Source organism: Paroedura picta, chromosome 2 (assembly GCF_049243985.1).
Source record: "Paroedura picta isolate Pp20150507F chromosome 2, Ppicta_v3.0, whole genome shotgun sequence".
NCBI classification, from domain to species: Eukaryota; Metazoa; Chordata; class Lepidosauria; order Squamata; family Gekkonidae; genus Paroedura; species Paroedura picta.
The window spans coordinates 57,601,424-57,629,402 of NC_135370.1; the positions used below are offsets into that span (position 1 = coordinate 57,601,424).

The window sequence follows — 27,979 nt, forward strand, 5'->3', positions numbered from 1 at the left end:
CTGAGCAATAACACAACCTGCTAAAGTAAAACTAATACTTCAGAATGAAAATTACATTTTTTACCTGACCAGACCACACTCAGCAAAACTGAATCTGAGTGACACTAAGGCAGCAAAGTTCTAGAGGAATGATGAGGATTTGTAGTATCCCACTCAGCCTTGAAACAAATGATGCCCCAACAACCAGCTCAGGCAGGTCCCTCCCAGTGGCCAGCAATACCAATAAGGGGGAATGGCAGCTAGAGCCCAAAGGGCTTGTGGACCTGTGGCCCAACATCACACCCAACCCAGTCATATAATGTAGGAACAATGGCAAATGTGGTGGTTGTTCCAAATAATGTCTCCCCCCCCCCCCGAGGAACTCTGAAGTTTCCAGATTGGCAGACAGTGCCACGAGCTGAGAGTACCCCCTCAACATCTCTTTCTAACTCTCAGCCAATGGCTCAGGAACAGCATCAGCTTCATCACTAGGAACAAGATACAGTGAATCTCCTCCCCCAGTTATTTATTCATTTATACCTCAGCTTTCTCCCCAGTGGGGAACAGGGAAGTGGCTTACGTAGTTCTTCTCTCCTCCGTTTTATCCTCGTATCAACCCTGTGGAGTTAGCTAGGCAAAACCTGACAAGAATAGCTGCAGCAGCTCCAGACTTTCTTAACAGTTCTGTAAACTCTTCAGATCCAGCCTTGGCAGTCATGGCTTCAGGTATTCTAAGGCTAACTGGTCACAAAACCCTGAAACTGTAAAAAAAGAAAGAAAAGTTGCCCAAATAGAATACAGTGTTATAAAAGAATCTTACGCAGGCAGTGAGCTAATAAGACAGTGTACAGCAGTGTCTCGGGGGAGCTTTTAAAGCAAAATATGAATTGGTTTATCCTTTTATAGAATCATAGAGTTGGAAGGGGCAATAAAGGCCATCTAGTCCAACCCCTTGCTCAATGAAGGATCAGCATAAAGCATCTTCCTTTGGTTAATGAAACAAAACTCAAACAATTTATCTTTCAGGCAGGAGCAGTAAAGGACTATATCAAAATGCTTCTTGAAAATGACAAACTCAAATTTCTAGTGTTTGCACATCACTTAAGCATGCTCCAGGCATGTACAGAAGCAGTGATAGAAAGCAAGGTAAGTTTATCTTATTTTACTAGATTCACTTTTGATGATTTTTACACTGTATGTCGAAAATACCCTCTCAAGGTTTTGTCTGTAGAGTTTTAGCCATTGTAATGGTATTTCTGGCCAGGAGCCCAACAGCTATTTTATGCATACCAAAGACTTGAGTATGCATCACAAATACCAACATAATCACATTGCTTGCCGAGACAGAGCATCTGCCACATTCGAGCTCCCTGTTATGTGCTTGATGTTAAACGGAAAACCCTGAAAGCTGAGGTCCATATAAAGATTCTAACATTCTTTTCCTTCATCAAGTGTAAAAAGGCCAATGAGGAATGATCCATTTCCACCACATACTTTGTCCCCAACAGGTAGGACACAGGTATAGTGTCGAGATCGCATGAAGTGATGGTACCATTTTATTCTGCTCTGTTTAGACCTCACTTAGAATATTGTGTTCAGTTTTGGGCAATTGAAGAAGGATGTAGACAACCTGGAGCATGTCCAGAGGAGGGCTACAAAGATGGTGAGGGGTTTGGAGCCCAAGTTGTGTGAGGAAAGGTTGAGGGAGCTTGATCTGTTTAGCCTGGAGAGAAGACAACTAAGAGGTGATATGATAATCTTCAAGTACTTGAAAGAATGTCATACAGAGGATGGAGCAGTTGATTTCTGTTGCCCCAGAAATAATCCCACAAATTATTTGGCCTGGCAGGTCTGTTATACATGTAAATAGTTTCTGTCCTTCTGAACCACCTTAGTCTCCCATCTCTGGGAATGAATAAAAGTTCTTATTCTTTTTCTGTTTCTTTCATGGATCCTGAACTTGCTATATTCAGAAGCCACTTGGGTCAGATCCCTCATATAGAAGAGAGAACTCTGGTTGAGTTTTACATCATACTACTTCTGCTTCAGATCTTCACAGATGGATAAGGGGGTATTATGGATAGAAATGGAGAGGAGATTGCAAGAACTGGCAAGGGGTATCTCATGTTCTGCTTCTCTATGACCCATTATGAACAGCGGCTGCTACGCCGGGCGGCCGCCGTGCTGTTGCAACAGGGCAGGATGCCCTGGCGTTCCCTGTGTACACATGGGGGCGGGTCTCCCCCGGCGTACGTGGATGCCCCGGCGTAGCACCCACGCATGCACACCCTGTGCGCCAGGGCCTGAAAGCCGGCAATGACAGCGGCCGGGGGGGGGGCAGTGAGGTCAGGCCCTCACCACATACTGGCGGAGAGTGGCATGCTGCCCTCCCACCACGGCAGGGGCAGGGGGATGCCCCTACTGGCTCTGTGGAGCTCGCAGGGGCATGCAGTGTCCTGCAGGGACACCGTAAGTCGGGACCAGGCAGGCCAAAAGGCTATCAATTATGCATGGCACCGTCAGTCCCCAGCCCCTGCCGGCGCCCACAGTATCCCGGGAACCGCGGAAGTTCCTGCGTTCTCTTAACACGACCCTGGGCTGGGCCATGCCCGCGCTGGTGGTGTTGTCATGCATAATAGGGGATTTTCCCCGATGCCCTGCCGCCGCTAATGCGGGCATTCCGGCCCATGCATAATGGGTCTACTATTTGCTCTTTCTCTCCCCCTGGCAACCCCCTACCTTCTCCCCTTTTCCTCCTTTCTCTTCTTCCCACCCATCAGCCAACAAACCTTTATCTGCCCCCTTGTCTTCCACATTCCTTTCTTTCCTACTCTTGCAGTCTTTATATGGGAAATGTATGTCCCCATGTAGCCCATGGGTCAGGCCCAGTTGCTCAGTGGGGAACCCACAAGGACTTGAGGGTAGTTAATATTTTATTTGAACACTAATCTCAGTGGGTCAGTAACATCTGCCTTTGGTGAAGAAGCCATAAACCCATCCCCAGTCTTACAGTAGACTAAGTGTTCTCCTGGAATGGATTTGGACAAGGATCAATATATTGGATGGAAAAGTTAGGAATTGCACTAGCACTCACTGTTCTCCAGTGGTCCAGGGTGGGCAGTCTCCACTGATGGGTAGAAGCAGACAGGTCATCGTATTTCATTTCCTTCTTTTGTCCTGCTTCAAGGCAGTAGGTGCTTGTTGACTGCTCCATTTGAGCATCACAATTGGGCACTGGAGAGTTTCGCTCTCCCTCCTCCTGCCGAGTCTTTCTTTTGCTGACAGCTGACGGGATGGAATTAGCTGCAGCAATGAATTCCACTTTTCACCAAGTGGAGGATTTGGTTCTTCCCTCTTTTTTGTCCCGGTCACCCCCAGAAGAAAGAGTGGACTGTCTGGATGTGAAGAGAGCTTTAGGTTTTTGCATAGATAGGACTATGTCCTTCCATAAATCAGACTCTTCGTGTCTTTCAGGAAGGTTTCATTAGGAAATGAGATTTCAACGTCCTCTGACAGCAAGTGGATTAGAGGCTGTATAATTCCGTCTTGAGTCCTTGGAAGAAGGCAGCCTATAGATCCAATAAATAATATAATTCTGACCAGTAAGGCAGCAGGTCTGTAGCCTCCTTCAGGAGTGACGGCTCACTGGCTACCTCAGCAATCCTTTCCTTTGTTAGAGACTATTTGTAAGGTCTCCACCTGGACATCGATGCATTCCTTCAGCAGGCATTATAGAACTGATAAATTGTCTTCAACTGCTGTTGGTAGAAGGGTCTAGGGGGCAGAGACATACTACTTTTTAATGTCCCCGTAGTAAATGACTTCTCTTAATGCAGTGCTGGTAATCGTTCCATATCTATCCTAACACGCAGGCACGCTATGTTCGAATAGATGGAAGTGTACCTTCAGCAGAGAGAATAAACCTTGTCAATCAGTTCCAGAAGGACCCAGATACTAGAGTGGCCATTTTGAGCATTCAGGCTGCTGGTCAGGTAAGGGCTTAAAATGTGTCGGGCATCTAGTTTGACGCATGATTTTCTGGGGAAGTTGGTGGCTGTGGTATTGTGAGTGCATTTTTATTTCTATAGCTGTCTTTTGTTGTCTTTGTGGAACAAGCTGAAGGGCAAAATTAGTTATGTGATTTGACAGATGTCATGGGCCATTTTCATATATTAAAAAAAAACAGCACACATACTCACAGAGGTAAAACCACTTCTAGAAACTGTATTAACTGTTGCACAATGGTGCAATATAGTAGCACCCCTTTTCAGTATGGCAAAGGTCTATGAAATCATGACATAGCAGAAACCAATGGAACAGGTCAGTGTATCTTTAGGAAAATGATTACACCGTATCTCTTATTGGAGCAGAAACTGGTTCCAATCATAGTGGTGATGCAGTTTTAGTCCATATGGATAGTTCAAAACCTTGAATGAACAGTTGAGCGAATCCATGAGGTATACTACTCTGTCTTCCACTACATACCATTGTTTCATCTTATAATAAGCCAATTGACCATGTTGTGTATAGGGCAGGGGTGGGCAAACTGTAGCCCTCCAGAGGCTGGCAGGGGCTCATGGGAATTGTAGTCCAAGGACATCTGGAGGGCCACAGTTTGCCTACCCCTGGTTTAGAATGTTGGATTGGAATAGGGAAATCCTGGTTCAAATCCTCAGTGACATGAAACATACCGAGTGAGTCTAGACCAGTCATTCTCTCACGCTAACCTCACAGGATTGTGAGCACAAAATGGAGATAGGAAGCGCTCTGAGATGCATATTGTCTTGAGCTCTTCTATGGAAAGGTTGGGTAAAAATGCGTTACATAAATAAAACTGGATGATAAAAGCACAGACAAGGTAGTGTTTATACGTGAACGTATATACCAGGGGTAGCCAAACTATGGCCCTCCAGATGTCCATGGACTACGATTCCCACGAGCCCCTGGCAGGGGGCTCCTGGGAATTGTAGTCCATGGACATCTGGAGGGCCGCAGTTTGGCTACCCCTGGTATATACTGTCTCTAGAGCATGTAGAGTTACTGAAAAACAAATAGACTACAAGGGAAATTGGTCTGCTTATGCCCTTGAGAGTTCATAAAATACTACAGGCAAAGCCCATTGCACCCAGGAATACAAAAGGTGCTAACACATACACCTGCACTGTGACCTTTCTGGGTTCTGGCCCTCACCACCACCACGCTCCCTGCTCAATCTTGAGATCCAGTGTGGTGAAGTGATTAAAGAGTAGCAGACTCTAATCTTAAGAGCTGAGTTTGATTCCTGGCTCATCCTCCATATGCAGCCAGCCGCGTTGCCAACTTCCAGGTGGGGGGCCTGAAAACCTTCAGGAAGATGAAAGAGAAAAAAACATGATGAAAGAGACAAAAAGAAAGAGGGGAGAGGGAAAGGAAGAAGCAAGAAAGGCATCAGTTCTCCTGTTTTTGGAGGGGCACTGGCCCTGAAGCAGTTGCTGGGGCTCCTGGGCTCCACCACATCTTCTTCTGGACCCAGTGCAACGCCTGGGTTTGCTGCATTCTCTGCGCTTTACTTACAAGGGAATTTAACCCCCTCCTCTTGTGTAGATTTTAAGATGTCAGAATTTTCTTCCAACCTGAGGGGGAGGCTCAAGGAATAGATATATTGATGACATACAGTAAATAGGGAGGGATGAACATGCTTATTCTTACCTAAGAGTTTCAGAATTTTGAGACCAGTTAAGTTTCGGTTGAAGGTGTGAGTAGGAGAAGAACTGTGGGTAGGGAAATTGGCCTTCTCAGTTCCCAAAAGTTTCTAATTTTCAGGGAGATCATGGAAAAATTTTCCATATTGCTTCAGAGCCTCAGCTTGTTTAAAATATGAGATATCTGATATAAATTTATCCAGGTCCTTACTTCAAGCAGCTTTCTCCTTTAACCTGTTCACATTCCATTTTGTAGTTGCTTTCAGCATTCAGACTTATATTTAGACAAATTGCAAAGTAAATGCCAGCATCAACAGCTTGCAAGCTGTTGCCTTCGTTTTCATTTCCCAGCTCATTCCTGGTCTAAGCCTCCATCTCTTACGTAGGAAACCCAAAATAACAGCCTGTAATCTTTCGGCCTGCTATGGTGAAATGTATCTGCATTAAATATATTTTTCTGCAAGTAACTGAACATTCCTCACGGAAATCAACTGGCTACTTAGTACCTACAGCAATACTTAAGAATTTAGCAATGTGTCATTTTGAAAAATGAGATATACTTTGTTTTTGTTTTTGTTGTATATAGGGTTTAACGTTTACTGCTGCCACTCATGTTGTTTTTGCTGAACTGTATTGGGATCCTGGGCATATAAAACAAGCGGAAGACAGAGCCCATCGGATTGGGCAGTGCAATTCTGTGAATATCCATTACCTTATTGCAAATGGCACTCTGGACCCTCTTATGTGGGCGATGTTGAACCGCAAGGTATGATAATGCACGTAACATTAGCAGTCTGCAAGGTCAAAGCCGCAACTCTGGATTCCTACCATTCTGCCTCCTCGCACTTCCTGCACATTCTAATATCTTTGTCCCTTCTGCTCAAGCAGCTCCTTGTTTTCATTTCTTTGATCACATCTAATAGATTCTTCGGAAGAAATATGTTGTACATCTGATGAAAATGTCCAGAAATAATTACTTAGAAAATTCAATTGACTGCATAATGGAAGTGAATATTATGTCAGTAAATGTTGCCTCAACCCAGTGTAAAAATAAAAATTAGTATTGTTTATTTATCTTCTATGAAGTTTTCTCTTTCTATGAAAGAATGTCAAAAATGAAACTACCTGATTGCAATTACAGTTTTACAAGTAATAATTTGGTACATGGAAAATAAAACACAGAGGTTTTTTATGTCAATGGTTTCCAAAATGTCAGTTAAATTTGAGCAGGAATTGAGATCAATAGGAATAATAAAAATCAACCTACCTCATACTGCTTCTTAGAATCATAGAGTTGGAAAGGGCCATACAGACCATCTAGTCCAACCCTTTGCTCAATGCAGGATCAGCCTAAGTATCCATGTTTAAGTATCTGTTCAACTGCTGCATAAAGATTGCCAGTGAGGGGAAGCTCACCACCCACGTAGGACACTGATTCCACTGCTGAACTATTGACTGCGAAATATTCCCACCTGATATCTAGCTGATAACGTTTTACATGTAGTTTAAAGCCATTATTTCAGGTCCTGTCCTCTGCTGCCAACAAGAACCACTCCCTAGCCTTTGACAGTCTTTCAAATACTTAAAAACCATTTTGAATCAACTGCGCAAATGTTTCATAAGTTGATGTCTATTTCTCCCCCTATAATTTTAATAGATGTAGAAAATTTCTCCAATTTTTAAAACAGTTTATATGTAAACTGGATCTATCCTTTATTGGAGAAATAAACTGAAGCATATGTAACTAATTGGGATGTACCAAAAATACCTTCAACAGAAATAAATCTCCAATTAGGATCCCTTAAGAACCTTTGAGGCTTAAAATCTACTTTTGAATTAAATTTTATTGCAACGCCCCAACATTTGACGACCCAGGAGCCTTAACCCTTTTTATTCTTTCATACTTGTCCATCAGCTTTTTTCAAAAGAAGAAACACTTGTAGTGTAATTGAAGAGTTACCTCACCAGTATTCTGTAAGTGCCTGATAGCAAACTTTTTTTTTAAAAAAAGGTAAAGGTAAAGGTATCCCCTGTGCAAGCACCGGGTCATGCCTGACCCTTGGGGCGACGCCCTCCAGCGTTTTCATGGCAGACTCAATACGGGGTCGTTTACCAGTGCCTTCCCCAGTCATTACCGTTTACCCCCCAGCATGCTGAGTACTCATTTTACCGACCTCGGAAGGATGGAAGGCTGAGTCAACCTTGACTCGGCTGCTGGGATTGAACTCTCAGCCTCATAGGCAGAGCTTTCAGACTGCACGTCTGCTGCCTTACCACTCTCCAGAGGAATAGATTTGCTCTCGCTTACAGAAGCTGTAATCCACATAAGATCCTAGACTAATTTCTCTCTCCTAGACTAATTTCTCTCTTAAGAGTACAACATTATGTTGTACTCAACATTTATGTGAGAGCATCAAGGTTCTATACCAAATGTAGCTTTCAGGACTCCATTTTACTGCTCCCAAATTTTTTATGCTCTTGACAAGTGGGTATCAGATGACTATTCTTATTTGACTGATTATGATTATGATTATTTGAAAAGGCCAATGTTAAGAACCTATCTCAACAAGAAATGCTAATGCCTAAGAAGGAAAATTAGGAAGTGGGAATCTTAAAAGACATGTGACAAAGTCATTCTGTGCCAATTGTCCTTTAATTTCTAGGGAAGAGTTTTAAAATTTTCATCAAGCTTTGTTCCAGGACATTGGACTGATTTAGAGAAATTAACTTCTACTCTAGAAAAAGAGATTTTTTTTTCAAGATTCTCTGAAGAGTTTTTAATCTGTTAATTATTTAGGTTTGCTCACCAAAAGGTAAAGTCCCAAGTGATTCAATCAGATTTGTTTCCATTGGTTTGAAGTGAAATTCTTTAGCTGCCTTAGTAATCTTGTCCTTTGGGGCCTTTATCTGATGATTAATAGAGAATAAGGAACAGACATTTACTGAGAAGTTGAAACAAGATCAATAAGAACAGACATTTATCCTTCCAGTCTTTGTCCAAATAAGGAAGAGTTATTGGTAAGTAGCGGGACTAGTCTCTTTGTATTGAAAGCTCCCAAATTGTGTAGATTGTATCGTTCGATACTTTAAAGCATATTAAAATGGCAGTCTTAAAGAATAAAATATATAGTCCCCATGAATCAAATCTGGGATACGTTTCCTTTTTTCCTTTATTTTATAATAATAAGATGATAATAACTTTTCCTTTCTTCCCTTCTGTGCTGTTCCCACACACACACACACCCAAACTAAGTAACTCCACCAAAATGATCAGTCTGATTCTGAATGGAATTTGCCAAGGAAGGGTGGTGGTGTAGTTATTAATCATTAGCTTACCATTTTATTGATGTTGCTATTTGATATTGTAGACTGCCCTGAGCCTGGTCACGGGGTAGGGCAGTATAGAAATCTAATTTTATAAATAAATGAATATTGCAGTTCAATTAAACTTAAATCCTGGTTCAAAAGAAAAGCTAAATGCCACTTTGCTTCCTGTTTGTTATTCCAGCAGATAAATTTAAAAGTATTTAAAGTAGATTGACATGATTCTCAGTGTATATCCCTGGAGTAGATCACAACAATTTAAAACCTGGACCACATAAGTCTTTCTGAAAAGAATCACTCTTAGCAGCTTCTCAAACATGAAACGTGAGCTATGCAGCAGAGAATGCCACCAGTCATAACTAGAAGCCAAAATAGGTCTAGAGACCACCTGCTACAGTTCACAATAGGAACTCTGCAACCATCTTAATGCAAGAGGCAACTTTAGAAAGAGATTATCTAATCAGATTGTGCAGCTTGTGGAATGTGTGCCTTTCTTTCACCAGACAAACTGAGGCAAAGGATTTTTTTGTGCGTACCCTACTCTTGTATGAAAGTGCACACTCTCTGCACACTCTCCAGCCACTTGGCTATGGGGAAGAATTAGTGTAAGGTGGGGCAGAGCAATAATGACTAGACATTATGGGTCCTACTTGATGGAGCTATGGAATCTGAGAACGGTGGAAGAAGCTTTTCCTCTGGAGACAAGTAGCATCATAAGTTCGACTGTGAGAAATAATGCTTTTCAATTTTTCTTACAGGCAAAAGTTACAGGCACCACACTAAATGGCAGGAAAGAAAAACTGCTGGCTGAAGAAGGCAGTAGAGAGAAATGGGATTTCCTGAGTTTTGCTGAAGTCTGGGCTCCTAATGAAAGTCTGAACGAGATTAAAAATGAGGCTTTATTCACACATGTAAGAATAACTGTTTTTGTTGTGTTTATTTGATAAAGAATTCTTTAAATCTCTATACATACTTTTGCTTGTGTTAAACTTCCCTTCGTGCCCAAAAGACTAAAGTCATGTTTCTTAATGTGTCTTAAGGTGACTTTCTAGGGGCTGTTCGGAATTAGTAGTACCTGGATTCATTTGCATGTGTGAAAATAGTCCAAGACAGAGTTTAAATGAATTGATTAAGAAAAGCCTGAAAATAGATTTTAAAACTGGCTGTTTAACTTTTTGGGTAATCAGTAGTCCAAGGCTCCAGCTGTCTAAATTCCATTCCTAAGATCCAGGTTCATAAAATGTTACTGAGGTCCCACTACCAAAATGAAATCTGGATCTTTCATGAGCTCGGTTGGAGCTTTTTACATGGTTTGTTTTGCCCCTGAGTGTTTTCCACATAGATCTCCTTTCCCTTTCTAATAACCAACCTTGTTTTTCGCACAGCGATGTTTGGGGATCATAGTGTTTGTGGGAGATTGTCAGGATTCTCTATCTTCCCTAAAAGGATATTTGTGAAAATGCATGGGTGGAATAAGTGTGTGTGTTAAAATGGAGATGGTGGTTTTTCTATGCAGATGTGAAGCTAATGTATCTTTCTAATATTGAAAACTGGCACTGGAAGAAGTACATAAGAAGAGTCTGCTGGATACAATCTGTCGTCCATCTAGTCCAGCATACCGCTCCACACTGCAGCCAACCAGTTGTCCCAGAAGGCCAAATAAACTGTGCATAGAGAATCAAGGCCCTCCCATACTATTTCCCAGCATGGTATTTAGAGGTTTGCTGCCTCTGGGTATGGAGAATCCTTTCACTCACCATGGCTAGTAGTCATTCATGGGCCTTTCTTCCATGCCTAGCCCCATTTTGAAGCTATCTATGCTTGTGGCCATCAGGAATGATGCAATAGTCTGATGTAGCACTACACAAGGAAGTTTGCATATAGTCGCTGAGACCCAAGGTGTTGCAGTCAGGCAAAGTAGCCATTGTGATTCCAACTCTGCTGTGCTAAAAACCACTGAGATGAAAATGAAAACTGGTGTTATGAATAGCTTGTACTGCTCCTGAATCTTTAGCCTACTCTAGAAGCGATAAATATTGACTTGCCAGAGGTAATGGGATTTTAGAAGGTTAGGGAACATGGACTTTACCGGGGTAATGCATTGCAGAACATTTTTATTTAGCTCAGTAATTTGGCTTAGAGATTGGGAAATAACGAAAGGTAAAAGCTCCAGATAATTCACAGCCTTTAAGTGAAGCTGTGCCCTCACATGTATATGAGACATGTATATCCTTTCCTTCTGAATTGTTTTATTAGTGCAGATTTATTAGTGCAGGAAAGCAGCTATAATAGTATATAATAGTAGTCTGCTATAATAGTAGCTATAATAGCTATAATAGTAGTCTGTATTTTGGTGGTTTCATTTTGGCTGGTCTATAGTATTGCGTTGGATCATATGGGCTAGCTTCACTCTCACTGATCCCGCAAGCATTGCACCAACTACTGATTATGGTCCCCTGAAAGCTGGAGACAGGGTTGTGTGGAGGGTTACATGCAAGATGTGAAGACTCCATTTTACAAGTAGAACACTGCTTATGAATTATTGAATCTAAACCATCACTTTTCACAGCCTGCTTTTAAAAAAAATGTTTCTGAAAGAAAGCTTCATCTTCTTGGTTTCTGTGCAGTCCTACATGAGACTGAATGACTGCAGACCAGCCTTGGAGAAGAGCTTTCAAGCTTTCTAAAGAAGCTTCTAGGACAATGGTTCTCAACCTTTCACAAGCAGCTTGGCCGGGGGGGGGTGGTATCCACACAGAAGCCTTGCGGGGTAGATCGAGAGAGTGTTCATTTGCTTGGAGAAGTGGAAAAGCGCAAGTTCGGCATGGTGGGACAAGAGAAACTGAGAAACCCCTGAAAATAGAACCGTTTCTATACAATCATGAACAATGGATTTTCGCTGCCATTTCAGTTTCATTTCTGTGAAAGAACACTTGCATAATTTTATGGTTAGGGATCACCGCAACATGAGGAACTGTATTAAAGGGTTGCAGCATTAGGAAGGTTGAGAATGCTTTCTTTTCCCAAATGAAGTCTAGTTATTGGGAGAAATCAGAGATTCCCACACTACTAACATGTTCCAGTTAGGAGCATTGCAAACACTCATCAAGGAAGATAACAGACAATGAAAAACATGTCACCTTCTATTTCACATTTATTTGGTTTCTGTCTCTGTTCTAGTTCGAGAAAGAAAAACAACATGACATCCGTGCCTTCTTGTCACCAAAACCAAATGCTGACAAAAAAAGGAAAATGGCTTCATGTGACAAGTCTTCAAATTTTAGACCAAATTCTTCTCAGCCTGGAGAGGACATAGATGATGGTGACAACATGGACTCCAGGGAAGTAAATGATACAGATGTGGTTTGCAGTGAAGCAAAGAGATCAAGAGCTTTAGAGCCCACTACTCCAAAGAGAACTTCTAAGACCGGGAGAAAATCTCTGTTTGGAAAAACAAACTCTTCATATCCAGAAGAAACTAGTCCAGTAGACAACAGTACTCTGCTGTTTAATTCAGGCAAAGTATCTGCTTCAGAAACAATCTGGCACTGCAGTCTTTGTACTTACTGTAATAATTCCTTGCTACCTTACTGTGAAATATGTGAATCTCCTCGGGGACAGAAAAGTAAGTAAACTACCAAACAAATTCTTCTTGTGCTTTAAAGTGCAGCTTTATTTTAGTAGAGAGAGAGAGACGAAGGTAGTCTGGTAGTTCTAAAACTCTCAAGGTGTACATAGTACGCCAAAAATCTAATGTCTGTGATGTCTCTTACAAAGTAGTAAAAATGAAGTAAATATAATGGGTCAGAGTGGAATTTCAGTTTCTGTGGTACTTTTATTGTTTGAGCTCTTGTTGAGTGGAGTTGTTGCTGTTTGACTCCTTTTGAACATATGTAGCTCTTCACAAATTTGTGTGGGTACTTCACTTAATGATGTATTTGTAGGCAGTTGTCCTGGGAACTCGCTTCTGAATGCCAGAAAATTATACTGGGAAAGATTATAGTTGCAATTTTCTTAACACGTTATATACATATGGCATGGTTGGAGCTAAGCCCTCCCTGAAGATAGTAGAAGGTATCTTCCTTTTATGTGATCCATCTAGAATATATACATGAGTTTGTTCATTTCTTTTGATTATCATTGAGGGTCATGAAGACCTCTGTCATCCTGTCTTTCTTCCTTTGGCCAATTTTTCTATTTTTATTTTTTAACATGCACTGTGGCAAACACAGTTGTCAGATTTAATGGAAATAATTATGTAGAATTGTATTAATAGTATATGATCATCTCATTGTCCAGTCACATTACCCTGAGTGTTGAGAAATCATAAGAGAAATTCTCACCATTCTTTAAAATCTAAATAGTTTGCATACAGGAAAAAGCTCTTGGCTCTCTCAGAGTAGAATCCAAAGGTGCTATTGAGATCCAGCTTGGCATAATGGTCAAGAGCAGCAGCCATTAATCTGGAGAACTGGGTTTAATTCCCAACTCTTCCACATTAAACGAACTATGGGACATTGAGCCAGTCACAGTTTTTTCAGAGCTCTCTCAGCCTCGCCTACTTCAAAGGGTATCTTTTGTGGGGAGAGGATGGGTAGGCAATTGTAAGCCATTTTGAGACTCCTTCTGGTAGGAAGATATGGGATACATAAAAACTTCTTCTATTCTGACAGTGTAATTATTGTTGCAACAGTGGAACAGCACTTCTCATAGCAGAGGAAGGGAGAGCAAGCTGTTAAGGGTGGGTCCCTTTGCCCAACAAAAAAATATTTCTGGGGGCCCAGGAGAAGAGGGGCAAAGTGTCCTGTACTCCCAAGTCCACTACTTGTGGAGCTTTGGAACTGATCCTCCAAAGCAGGATTACAGTTTCCCTTGCTTCTTTACATTTGCAGTTCTGGAATTATTCCAGACTAATTGTTATTTAGAATTAGACTGCTCTTCATGCAGCCTATGCTTGGTTATTAAAATGTGCCAAATCTGTGTTATTTGCTATTTAATAGCTACATGGGATTTTAATTTCTAATGCCACTTCTTCATATGAAAGGGAGGATTGGGGCTGTGCTTTGTCTGACATTCCTTTCATCTTCAAAATTTCCACATATTTATGAATTAATTGAGTTTATAAACAGGATGGATACATAAATATTAGGATTTATGAGAATAATGTTTGGAGCACTGGCAATTTTACCTATTTGTACAGAAGGAAGAAATAACTATGGGGTTTTTTGTTTGTTTGTTTGTTTTTACTATCCATAGGTAAACAGAATAAAAGTCAAATGAGCAGCTCTGTCCAGAGCAAAAATGAAACTGGAGCTCCATGTATAAGAAATCTTAATAGTGCCAAAGACTCTGATAAATTTGGCCAGAAAAAACCCTTAGGACTACTTACTGATGCAATCCAGGAAGGAGCCGTCATTTATGAAGATAAGCATTCCGATCATTCTGAGCCAGGGCTCAAAGAAGGTGGGGAAAACTAACTTTCCTTCTGGAGCAGCTGATTAGTAATCTTTTTGTGAGCATGCAAAAAATCTGAATGTTTTTGTGCACTATCAGACATTTTATTGTGAATCCCAGTCGGCAAGAGATCAGCATAGGTAGAAGTTTTGCAAAAATCCAAATATTGAATTTGACTTTAAGAAATAAAATGTTTATATAATACCTGACAGCAACCCTAAATCTGAGCTGTCTATGTTTACAACAGTATTACCCTGATGGTGACACCTTGCAAGATGTCTGGAAGAGCAAGGCGTTGAGACAGGAAGTTCCAGCGATGGAGGAATGATTGCCAATAACAAATCTTTCTGATCTCGTTGCTTGAAATCAGTCCTTAAATGATAAACATAATGTTCTCAGTTAGTTCCAGAGATCATAGCAGGGCTGTGATTCATATGGCCTCCATGTTCACCCATTTGGCGGCTGTTACTGAAGTCAGGGGAGAAGGTGCCTTTCATTGCTGGGAAACTCCCTTAGGCCAAAGGTTCCCAAGAAAGCATCCTGGTAATGAGCTGCCACAAGTCAAGGACTTCCGAGAACATCTAGACTGATCCACTGAGAAGGTATCCTTCTTACAAGTCCTAGATCAGGAAAAAAGTAACTGAATAAAAACCCTGGAAAATACCTTATAACAAAGGGTGGTTGGATTCAAAAGGTGGTGGGAAAAGGGCAAAACAAAACACAGGGGAAAGGACACACAAGATAATGCAAATAAAAATGATACAAGTGATCTAACTCTGCTCATTACATGTTACCTAGGTTATACCAGGTTTTTCAAAGCGTGGGCATAGCTCCTTGCAGTAACATGATGTTGGAGGAGATTCCTGAACCCAGGCTTACTCAGAGTGGTGTACATCAATTTTTCAACAGCATATAATAAAGTTTAAAAATTAATTAAAATCTAAAATTAGATTAAAAACAGATTAAGCAGAAAATGTCAGCAGCCAACAGTACCAGTTGTAAAGTGCATTCAGTTCTTCCAGAGCTAGAGTATGGCCTGGGATGTATTTCAAGTAAAGAGGTCCCCAATCTGTAAGATACCCCAGACCTTACTCTAGCTTCAGAAGAACTAACTGCATATTATGACTTCATAATCTCCTTTGGACCCCAGTTTCTGCTGAAGGCAAGGGGAAATGATAAATGCCGAGATATTTTTGGCCAATGCAATCTAAACCAGCCTTCTCTCTAAAAGTTACGAACTGATTTAGCATAACAGCTCCATCTGTTATGTCAGCACTGTTACTAATCATGGACTTATAAAATGAAGTCCCGTGCCCTCAAGCATCTGGTAATGGCCCTGAACTTACATGAGAAATACATGGTTTTGTTAAAACTGGATTTTCCCATGTCTAAAAAGGATTAAGTCTGACAGGATGGTCCAATGTGGAATGGAAATGAATGGCTTAGTCTGACATCAACTGCAGGTATCTAAAAATACAGGTGCTCTAGGTGGTACTCTTGAGCCCTAGTAAGGTTTTAAGGAGTTTGACACCATGGGCTTATAGCATGAAAAACTCCTAACATGCGGTTGTTTGAAAATATCCACAGTGTTGATTATACAATTACTTACCTTATACAGTTACTTACCTTACTTACCTTTCTCAGTTTCTTCAGGCTTTGAGAACCCCCAGAAGTGGTGCGATCGTGCAGAATATGATTGGGAAACATAGCTGTGTACACGCCCACCCGGGGCCCCTCCCCCTCCCACCCCTCCAGACTCATCATTGGCCATTCTGAGAGAGGGGATAGATTGATATGACTGTACAAAGTCATAGCACCTGATAAATGTTTAATAAAGTTAAAAAATGTATATTAAAATTAATAATGCTCGTCCATTCAGGAAACCCTTCCAGGGCCATCAAGAAACCTCGGGGCTTCACAAAACCCTGGGTGACAAAGCCTGCCTTACTGAGTTGACATCTTTCCCCAGCAACTGAACTGTAAAGTTGACAGGAGAGGGGCTGTTATGAGATACTGCATGCTGGTAAAAGAAATGAATTGGATTTGAGGCCAGGATGATGTAGTAGTCAAGGTGTCAGAAAGGGCTGGGAAGATCCCAGTGGAAATTTCTACTTAGCTACGAAGCTCTCAGAGTAACTTTGGCCTAATCACTACTTTTCAGCTTAAGCTAATCTCATAGAGCTTGTGTGAAGATAAATTGGAGGGGAAGAGAAGTGAAACAAGTACTCTATTCTGATCTCCTTTAAAAAGGTTGGGGGAAAATAAGATGGATAGTAATATTGGCTTATAAATGTAGCCATAAAGAGGACTCCGGGGTGGTCCTACCACTCAGCTCAGCTGAATTCAAGCCTTCTTTTAGTACAGGGGTCCCTAGCTTTTTTTGAAACCATGATCAGCTTGGTAATTTTGAGAGGCGGTGGTGAGCACCACCCCAGAACAGCTGCCAAACTCAAAATGGCGGTTGCAGGATGCGGAGACAAACTGAATAGCTCCTTACCAGTCTTCCTGATTTTCCAGTGCAAAAAACTTTTAATCTGAACAGTGACAGGCAATTATAATTCTGTCTTACAGTGGCTGCACCCATCTATTGAAAAGCTTGTACTGGTAGGTGCCAGGGAACTCTGCTCTAGCTAAAGGAATGACTTCAAATTACAATTTTTCTCTGCAGATAATCTAGAGGATGCACATTCCTATCCAGTGTATGATGGCTTCCTGTTCTGTGCCAGCAGGAACACTGATAGAATTCATATCTACACAAAGGCAAGCAGTCAATGTATTCGTTATTGTCTCATAGATCCTTTCTCCTTCCCAAGCCAATACCTGCCCAGGGTACATACATGATGTATGTGTGTAAGTCACACTTTCTTGCCTCATTATGATTTTCCATGTCTACTTCCAGGGTGACCAAACTGCAGCTCTCCAGATGTCCATGGACTACAATTGTCATGATCCTCTGTAGTCCATGAGCCTCTAGAAAGCCACAGTTTGCCTTCTGTATAATCATAGACTTTTGACTGCACACATTCCATTCAATTTAGCATTGAAGTGACCTCTATTTTTTCATCATTGGGGGAACAATAATACTCATGAATTCTTAGTGTCAAACTTGTTCCAAGAAATCATGGCGCATGAATCTGAAAGGGATGAGCACCAGGTTAATTCCCTAGGAAGTAGTGACCTCTCACTTTGTCATGACATTTCAATATATCCTCTGATCCACTCTATATTCTGCTAGGAATATCAAAGTAGTAAACATTATGGTAGCCCCATAAGATGCACCTTCCCTTTCAGACCTGCTATATGGGTATCCTTTTAAAGTGGCAAGTAAACTGAATAACTTAAAAGAACCTGGTAAAGTAAGCCTCCCTGGTTTTTATCAGTGATAAATGTCAGTGCATATTCATGTTACCAGTGGTCCCCAACCTTTTTATCACCGGGGACCGGTCAACGCTTGACAATTTTACTGAGGCCCGAGGGGGGGTAGTCTTTTGCCGAGGGATGTCGCTGCCGCCTGAGCCCCTGCTCCGCTTGCTTTCCCGCCACGCCTCTGACTTCCCACTGCCCACTGGGGGAAGCTGCCAGCAGCAGCTGCGCAGTGCCACAGCAAGGGGGAGCCCCGGCCATGGCGGCCACTGGAAAGCACCAAAGGTGAGCCGGGGGCAGAATGGCAGGGCAGCCCCCAAGGCAGCAGCCGGGGAGGGGGACGAGGAGCAGCTGCGGCTTGGTACCAACTGATCGACGGACCAGTACCGGTCCGTCTGGGGGTTGGGGACAGCTGCATGTTACCTGTATCCTTATGCTGTATACTTGCTGCTGCTTGATTACCCTAAAGAGAGAGAGAGTGAGTGAGTGAATGAGTGAGTGTATATTCAGGAAGGTTGAGGGTGGAAAGCTAAAGAGGAGGGAGCAGAGGATTTTGAGAGGAGAGGTCTAAGATATTTTTGATCTAAGAATCTGAAAATGAGTGGCTGAGGAGAAGGTAGCATTTGAAGCAAATGTCCCGTAGGGGGAGACCTGTTGGAGGCAGCCTGAGGCAGCAAGAGGAAAGGGGTCTGAAATAACAGTTGCTGTTATTCTTGGCTGCAAGTTCTTGGCTGCATATAACAGTAGAACTAACAAAGCAATGCCCTGTTCGGTGCCAGAAGGATAGCTGCAGCACTCATGCAGAACCCTAACCATGCAAAATCATTTTTTCCAAGATCAACCATCCTGCTGTTCCTGTGTATTTTCCCGCCAAGAAGAGTGGCCTGTGAAGTGTGTGTGCGCACTCTTTCCAAGTGGCACAAGGGCCACACATTTTCTGCCTGGTATTTGTGCCCAAGTACCCAAAGTGTTGTAAGAAGAAGTGCTGATGTCACTGAAGATAAGCGTGCTTATGCTTTCCCCTCCCCTGCCCCCACCTTGCCACCGAGGTTCTTACAACTTTAAGGAAACTGAATGCCTTTCTGATTTAGGAGACTAATGAAACTTTTATTTAATTAATCCAGGAGGGAGAGCCCTTGAATTGTAACTTCATTCCAATGGATATAAAATTAGATAACTGGGAAGATTTACCAGAGTATTTTCAACAAAAACAGAATCGTTCATTGGTAAGAACAACTTGAAACTCTTATTGTAGCTATAAATAAGTCCAAGAGTTGATATGTCCTTGTGCTATTCCATTTAAGTAACAAAATGTTCTTCTGTGATGCTTTTTAATTACTGGCTAAGCTCACATATATCTTAATTGCTTTGGGAAAAAAGTAGAATCTGTTTCTTGGAGGGGGAAGTAGAAATCACACCTCCCCTTATCTTCTGCAAATGCATAATTTAACATCCCATCTGCAGAATTAGTAAATGAATTGTATTGGCCAAATCATTTTTTAGAAAAGTTGTACTTGGATAATTCAACTTGGTGGGCATGAAGTATGTAAGTGGTGTAATTCATAGCACCCTCACCGGAAGATGCAGGACAATTGTTTCTTTATGGTGGATACAGATTATTCTGTATTGAGTGGAAAACTCCTTATAGAATGGAAAAGGGTCTTTTTTCCCTCATTCCAATTATGGTTTAGTCCTGTTTTTGTAACCAAATAAACGGGGAAAAATATATATATTTGGATTGGATATGCAGAATTAACACAAGTTTGTGAATGTGACACAAGGTGCAGGCACAATTCTAAAAACAATTTATATGTATATTTTAAAGAAACCATTAAAAGTGAAGGCTAGCCATTTCCTATTACATTTCCTTGTTTTCTGTATACAATTTTAGCTGCATTTTTGCATGGTCAAGGGGAGATGAAACGTCTGAGGGAACGCTACACAGTCAAAGTGCTTAAGTGTTGACCTGCGACTTCTGCTTAAGCTAGAATCTTCTGACATTGTGAGACATGGGCAAGAATAGAGAGGTCTCACAGTGATTCTCCATAGGGAGCAGGTGTTATTACATAAAGGTGGGAGAGAAAAAGAGCTAAGATACTGGCAATCAAAGTTAAGTGAAGTCTTTGAAGATTCTCTGTTCATAATCAAAAGTGACTGAGGGAAGGCTCCCAACCTGTAGATGATCACAATTCCTCCAAGTATCTGGTGAATGAACGCAAAGTTTGTTACTCTGACATGGTATCATCAGTGTTAACGATAGGTCCTTAATCCTCTGCATCTTTCCCCAGCAACTGAACTGTAAAGTTTTGGGTGCAAGAGGGGGGTAATAACTTCTTTTCTAATTTATACGGTTGGTCTGGAATATAATTCAGTTCAGTACCTTTGTTGGCAGAAATTATAAATAACAAAAGAAAGAAAACAACTACAAGTTTAGCATTACAAAGGGAGAAGTTCTCCATCAGAGGATTTTACCTCATGCTCCCAAATCCTCATAACAATTAGAAGACACCTTGCTCGTAAACAAGTAATATAAGGGCACTGGTCTGACAGAAGATTTAAAACAAGCTTCTCTGTGGGATATCCATGAAAGTTGTGCAGAAGAGGACAAATGAAAGAATCTCAACAGTTTAACATAGAACTCATAATAAAGCAAAACACGAGGTACAGATTCAAGGCTTCTGATCCTACATGGACAAAGTCTTTCATGATAAGGAAAGTTTGCAGATCTTTCAAACAAAAGCACTGTGAGGAGAGGATTAAATATTGTGAGCATAAAAGCTCAATGTAATTGAGGAAATGTTAAGTATGAAAAATAGAATGCTAGGACTGGGATCAGGTATGATATCAAACATTGCCAAAGAGCAGAAAATTTGCTTTTCAGTATTCATATGTCTTTGTTACAATGATCTAAGATTTTGAGATTCTTCTAACATAAGAAAGAATCGAGAGGGATACCAATTGACATTTTCCACAAAATTAAATGTGACCAATTAATTCGTTAGGGGGGAATCAGACACTAAATTCAGCACATAGCTAGGGGATTCTGCTCTAAAATGGAGGCATAGCCAGAATTTTAGGATTAGGAGCCAAGCTCTGATCTCTAAAAGGTTTTGCACTGTTTCCAAAGACATGGCTTGAATAGCTTGCACAGTTTGGGACCCTCAAATTATGGTACAGAAATGTCACCTAAATTTGCTCAGCACATTGGTTGAAAGTGCTAGTGCAAATGGGAATCCTGTACAGTAATTGAGATACCAATTTAGCATTGAAAACATCGATGGCCACGGGTACATATTGGCTACTCCTCACTGTTTTGTAACTTAACAGTGTTGTGAACCACCCTGAGATGCCTGTGCTGATAGGGGCGGTCTAGAAATCTATTAATAATGAAAGAAAGGAAAGAAATCTGCAACAGCAGATTGACTGCTTGTTTCTGTTGTGCTGTCCAACTATTATTATACTGAAAGCTTATGTGTAAACTTTCTGATTTACTTCTTTGGTATCATTACCTTTAATGTGCCATTTAAAACCTCTCCAAGACTTTGAAAATACCATGATGTTTGATTTCTCAATATTAACAGATAATCAGTTGGTCTCAAAATAGGATACAAATTCAATTAAAGGCTCATTCATTCATTCATTGTTGGATTTATAACCCTCCCCTATCTCAAACCTGCCATCTCGGGGTGGTTTACACCATTCAATAATACAACAAACATTTAAAACAGCTAACTATTGGTGATGTCTTTGCTGTTGGTCTTAGTAGGAAGTGGACAGGGAGCACATCTCAACTGCAGCAGGGGAGGCCCATAGTGTTGATAACCTCAATTGTCCGAGCAGGCCTGAACTAAAAGCCTTGAGGAAAAACTCTTACAGGCCTTACAGAACTGTGCTAGTTCCATTAGGGCCCAGATGTTGTCATGGAGCTCATTCCACCAGGCAGGGACAAGTCAGACTTTTGGTCCAGGGACTATCAGGCGATTTGTGGTTGCAGAGCATAGCAGAATGCATTATCTGCGTATAGTAATAAGAAGACAGAGCAAGGGCCAAGTTTAGGCAAGTGTCCATCCATCACTTGCAGAGTAAGAGCCGGGTCTCACATAAATAAGGAACAAAAATACATCCATGTTTGACTCCCTGATTTGAAGACATTTTAATGTGTTAAATTACCCAGTGGACTATATTGAACTTGATAGCTAGTTGAAGAATGTAATTTGCAGATAAGGAAAAATAAACATTTATCCATTCTCATCTTGTTCAAGTTATTCCGCAGAAGATTCCTAGGTATAGCAAACATACTGTGGGAGAACTGGGCACAGCTTTTGTTCTGGCTTTCCATCTCTCTGATAAGGATTTGTTTTGTAAGATGACTCCTTTTGTATGATAATGGCTGAGGCTTAATCTGACTGCCACAAGCATAACTGTTAATGAAGTAACAGTATGTTTATCATCGATCTTCTGTGCAGTCCCACATGGGGACTGTGCATGAGCAGGCCTGCCATTGGGTAGGTCTTTATAGCTAAAAGCCTTCAGGGGGCACCACACGCCAGAGCCCGGATCTTGTTCCCACCCAGGGACCATGTGCTCCTGTGTAGTAGCTCCCCCACCCTCAGTTCGAATTTTGCTGTCTAAGGAGAAAGTCATGCTTTCTGGAAGACTCCTGCTACAGTCATGTTAGTGAGGAATCACTCCAAAATTGTGAGAGCAACTTCTGCTTCTGAGTTCTTTCTATGGCTCAGAAAGCCATTTTCAAACAATGCTCTCACTGTGGGACAATGATGACTCAAATAAACAAACATGAACTCTGTTGTGTTTGGGTGAAGGACACAATGTCTCTTCATTTAAGGGCCAATGCTTATTCCTAAAGCTCCGTGAGATGGGGCATCAAAACTTGTGGAGAAAGCCCTGAAGGCCTGTGTCCAAAATCGGCCCTGGAAAAGCTCCCAATTTCACAACTTCAGAATTGAAGCATTTGTCTCCACCTCCCAGATCTGTGCCTCAGCAGATCCAATCTCAGTTGCATTCCCTCCACTTCATTGTGCCTCTTCTGAGCCACCAGGTAAAACAGTTAAAGGCAAGGGCAAGGAGAAATTGGCCTCCCAGCAGAGTGCTCCCATCTGCACTCCTGAGCTTATGTCAACCTTGCACCCAGAACTTTGTCTCCAGGTACAATATCCCAACCCATTCCTGTCTCGGATGGAGAAACAGATGTGGGCTTACCAAGCTGGTTCGATCTGAGTCTTGTCTGGAACAATGGCCACAGTACCACAGTACCTATGCTATATATGGATATATGGTTGAATTTAGTGACAAAAATAGAAATTTAGATTAATGTGGCTTAAAGTTTAAGACATTAAAATGAAGAATCAAAAACTAAAATTGCCCTTAATAGCTTCGTCTACTATAAGGGACAAAGAGGGGGTGGGTGGGTCATACAGTAACCCTCATTGATGAAATTTTGTTTGGAGGCTTCTGACAGAGGCCAGCAGATTCAGATATCACTTCAGGCCTCAATCATAGGCCTGGCAGAACAAGCCCATCTTGCAAGCCCTGTGCATCTTCAGTCAGTATTTAACTCAATCAAAGCAGAAATCTGACTGAGTCTCCTCAACATACAGCTCTCAGGTCTTTGTCTATTCAGCTGATGTTAACCAATCAGATTACTAGGAGCGGCTATTCAGGTGATGTTAACCAATCAGATTACTTGGAGCGGCCTGTCACACAAAACTCTTTGGTGATTAATTAAGCATTCACAGTCCTTTACTCTGTTTGTACAGCAATTCAAAGATTTTTAGAAGTTCAGGGAGTAGGAGAGAGACCTGAGGAGAAACAACCCTCAACCATGCGGATAGCTCCCTGGCCTGGACAGGGTGGGAGCATTCGTCCTGTCCTGCAATAGCCTTGTCCACACAGGGAGTGTGGGCCTGGGGAGAGACAGCCATCTGCAACTGTACAGGTGGCACCTGGGCAGTGCAGGAGGGTTGACACTGGAATCACCTTGTCCTTGGAGAGAGGGTGGGCCCAGGGAGTGAGCCAGCTATCATGTGGGTGGATCCTAGGTTTAGGCAAGACGCTTTAGTCACCTCACCTGTGGAGGAAGGGTGAGCCTGGGGAGTCAGCCACCTCCCATGCAGGGCAGAACAGCTGGTTGTGCCCTACCCTGAACTGCATCATTACCATGTGCTGCATGAGTAGCTGTCAAGGGTGCAGAAGGGCTTAGTCAGTGGAGAGTGGGTAGGCCCAACCATGGTCATGGTGATGGCCATGTGTGACCGTGCCGGGAACATTTCTCTTCAGCCTGCTTCCAGAGTAGGAGGGAAGTGTCCATACTGGGGAGGTTCACTGCAACTTAACTGCCTCCTCTCTGCTAGGTCAAACGGTCTGTCCTGTTCATCTATGGTTTGACACTTTGGGGGGGCCCTCTCGAATGAGGGCATATAGAGGTGGCATCCTGGGAGGTCCACTACGAGCTTGCTGCCTCTTAATTTTACAGGACCCATTCTTAATACTCTCCTGAAGTCACGTCTGTCATTTCTCCAGGCAGCACATTCCTGGGGGCATCTTGTTTGTGAGGCCATAACTCAGAGACCCCGTGTCCAATCCATACATAACTAGGATGGCATGTAGGGGGCCATCCTGGGTGAGTGTTATGCCTCTATCTCCCACTAGTTCCAATCTGTACACTATTCTCCCTTGCTCTTCATCTTTAAGAATATCCAACCAGGCAGTTTTGGATCTTGCCCTCGCTTTAATGTCCCTAATCGACAAGGGCACAATCAAGAAGCTTGCAGAGTCCCAAGCATCTGAGAGTTTCAGAGACTTAAAAGATTTTCCAAAGCCTTAGAAGTGGTAGAATCGTTGAAATTTACTTGGTGACCTTGGGCCAGTCATTCTGCTGCAGCCTAACTTACCTCGTAGAGTTTGTTGTGAACATAAAATGTAGGAAGAGCTTGCTTTCATGCTCTTTGATCAATTGCACTAAATAAGTGGAAGCATTTCAGCCAGATAAAATTGGTCCCGATACAGAGGGAGTCACTGGAGAAAAGACAGTGCTGAATTCTGAGGTTCAAACCAAGGCTTTGTCTACTGTCTACATATTTCGAAATAACTGCTATACTATTTCATTATAAATATTTCTGGGACTTTTTCTTCTAGATACTGAGGGTTGTGAGAGAGTGGAATAGTCTCACAGCCATGAAGCAAAGAATTATACGGAAAAGTGGTCAGATATTTTCTAGACCCATTCTTGCTGCTGAAGAAATATTGTCTCAACAACAAGCGAAACTTGGCTGTACCAAACGGTACGTATTCAACTTCATTGTATGTTTCAGGGATCCCAAGTGAATAATGTCATAAATAGTTAAACTAGTTTTAGATTAATAAGGCACTTTAGTAAGCAACTAGTTTTCATTGTGTCTGTCATAGTTTAAGTATTTTGTGCTCTTTAAAACAAGATCCTTTAAACTACAAAATTAGCTGGACCGGGGTGGTTCAGCCATCCTCATACTTTTAGATCTGTCAGCCACATTTTATGTGGTCGATCACGAGATACTGGCCCACTGCCTCGCCAGGACCAAAATTAGGATTGCGCTGAAGTGGCTGGTCTATTCTGGAACCGGACTCAGAGACTTGCAGTGGGGGAGGAGTTATGTGACCCCTTTGTGCTCCCACGTGGAGGGACGATACTCTGCCCAACACTTTTTAACATCTATATCCACCCTCTAGCCCAGCTGGTTCAGGGCTTTGGGCTGGGTTGTCACCAATATGCAGATGACACCCAGTTATTGGCTCCTTAGGAGGTTTTTTAGGAATTATTATGCTGCCACCTACTTTCTATTTCCATTTCGATTTTTCTGTTTAAGGGGTTTTTATGGGCTCTTATATTGTATTTTTTATCAGTTTTTAATGTGAACTGCCACAAGATGGCTTGTCATGAGTGGCGGTATATAAATAAACAATATCTGATGCAGGTCTTTATTTTCAAGGACAACCTTCCATGTTCCAATCTAATTTGCTGTATTAAAACTAGGGATCATCATTTTCTGCAGTTCATCCCATGCTCCCTTCCTAGAGAGCCAGTCTGAAGATCTCCTATTGAAGTTTGCAAATTCATACAGGATTGCCTACCAAGATTGCTAAAGATTAAAACTGCTGTGTTCATGAGAAAGGGAAAAAAATTTCCTCAGTACTGCAAGCCTTTGTGCCTTTGAAAAAATGATGAATAATCTTACTTGTAAAAAGAACAGAGAGAGCTTCTTAAAACTCCTTGGATTGTTCAGGTGGTATGCGGAAAGTAGTTAATGCTTTGGGGGGAGGATTTCTAGACACTATATGCTGAACAGGGTTGGCGTAGTACAGTCTCAGTTGTTGGTTGAGCTACAGACTAAACTGAAACATTAATGTGATTCTAGGTACATCACAAAAGAGGATGTCACCAAAGCTTCAGTAAAGAAAGCGAATTGTAGTGGGGGCAGTGTTCGTTTAGTTACCAAACAACCTGCAGTTCCCTTAAAAATGCCTGCTGATTCTACTGATGAAAAGGATAAACATTCTGCAAAGTAAGTTTAACAGTACCAGTGGCAAGAGAAAGAAAATAATACTGTATGAGGATATTAGAATTAGATTATTAGAGCCATCTTGTTGTAGTGGTTATGAGCACTGACTTCTGATCTAGTAAGCCGGGTTTGATTCCACACTCCCCCACATGCAGCCAGCTGGCTGAACTTGGGCTTGCCACAGCACTGAAAAAGCTGTTCTGACTGAGCAGTAATATCAGGGCTCTCTCAGCCTCATCCACCTCACAGGGTGTCTGTTGTGGGGAGAGGAAAGGGAAGGTGATTGTAAGCTGCTTTGAGACTCCTCCAGTTAGAGAAAAGTGGCATACAAGAACAGCTCTTTTTTTTGTACAATAGTTCAGCAGTGGAATTGGCTGCCTGGGAAGGTGGTGAGCTCCCCATACTGGCAGTCTTCGAGCAGCAACAGGACAAACACTTGTCAGGGATGCTTTAGGCTAGTCCTGCATTGAGCAGGGGGCTCAACTAGATAGCCTATATGGCCCCTTCCGACTCTTATGATTCTGTGTTCAACAAACAGCCAGCTATCTCCCTGTCTTGCATCTTGCGTTTATGGGGAAGCTGATTGAACCTGTTTCTGTGCAGTTGCCTACTTGCAAAATTCTTCAACATTTGGCCAATTTTAGTGTTAAATTCAGAACTTCTTGGTACAATTATTAGGTGTCTGTATGTGAAAGTTGTATTTTCACTGCTAAAATTAAAGTAACTGTTGCCATTTTATTTTTTATTATAGTTCCTCTTCAGTAGCTGGAAGCCCAGTTCCCAGTTCAGATCTGAGTCAAAGTGATGCTCCTGTGGAGACCTCTGCAGGGAAAGGCTACTTGCAGGCTGTGGACATTGAAGGGAATCTACTTTGCCTCAGTTGTCAAAAACCAACCACTGTACTTGATCAAACATCCACCTGGGACACACGATTTTGTTCTCATAAATGCCAGGATGACTTCTTAATTCGCTCAAGTCAAAGTTACATGAGAACACAAGTATTTGAAATAGAACATGGTGTTTGTCAAATGTGTAGTCTGAATGCTCAGGAACTGTACCTCACTGTCAGAGATGCCCCAAAGAATCAACGTAAAAGTCTTCTGGAGAGCTCTTGGATGTCCAAGCTTCCTCTCACACAGGTAAAATAACATTGACAGTACCGATCCGTAGATAGCTTCTTGGCTATGGGGTAGAGATGTTCATTTGTTACAATGGCTAGATTTGACAAATGTTACTTCGTTAAGCTAGGCCATGTGTGCCATAAAATTTAATTCCAGATACCAGCGATATAACCTTTATAAATGACACAGACAAACCAAATTAACGGTATTTTTTTACTAAAAATATAAACCAAAGCAATTGATTCCTGGGAGTTAGACTTATATTAGACTCATCACAGTTGGTATTAAGGCCTTCTTGCCCATGGTATTCAACAAAGGCCGTTATCAGTTGCTGCAAACCTAAAGGCAACCTGGCAGATAATGCTGCATGATCAGCATTAATTAATATTGGAACTAATATTGGTATTTCAAAGCATGGACAAGTTTAGGCGTCTTTTAAGTATACAGAAGTCCATGCTTTGAACAATATTCTTTTATGAGAGTCCCAAATTATTAACTATCC

General features: G+C 41.8%; 1 protein-coding gene across 4 annotated transcripts in view; it reads left to right on the top strand.

The window, feature by feature from the left end:
* Positions 1 to 27,979, top strand: part of ZRANB3 (zinc finger RANBP2-type containing 3) — a 56,645-nt gene that overhangs the window by 26,412 nt on the left and 2,254 nt on the right. For all 4 annotated transcript variants that reach the window (XM_077320221.1, XM_077320217.1, XM_077320220.1 and 1 more), the window contains exons 9-19: positions 1,006 to 1,125; positions 3,852 to 3,971; positions 6,247 to 6,426; positions 9,743 to 9,895; positions 12,165 to 12,609; positions 14,241 to 14,447; positions 17,107 to 17,198; positions 18,926 to 19,027; positions 24,957 to 25,102; positions 26,213 to 26,359; positions 27,108 to 27,495. In XM_077320221.1, coding sequence (XP_077176336.1) covers positions 1,006 to 1,125; positions 3,852 to 3,971; positions 6,247 to 6,426; positions 9,743 to 9,895; positions 12,165 to 12,609; positions 14,241 to 14,447; positions 17,107 to 17,198; positions 18,926 to 19,027; positions 24,957 to 25,102; positions 26,213 to 26,359; positions 27,108 to 27,495 — 2,100 coding nt within the window. The remainder of the gene's footprint in view (positions 1 to 1,005; positions 1,126 to 3,851; positions 3,972 to 6,246; positions 6,427 to 9,742; positions 9,896 to 12,164; positions 12,610 to 14,240; positions 14,448 to 17,106; positions 17,199 to 18,925; positions 19,028 to 24,956; positions 25,103 to 26,212; positions 26,360 to 27,107; positions 27,496 to 27,979) is intronic.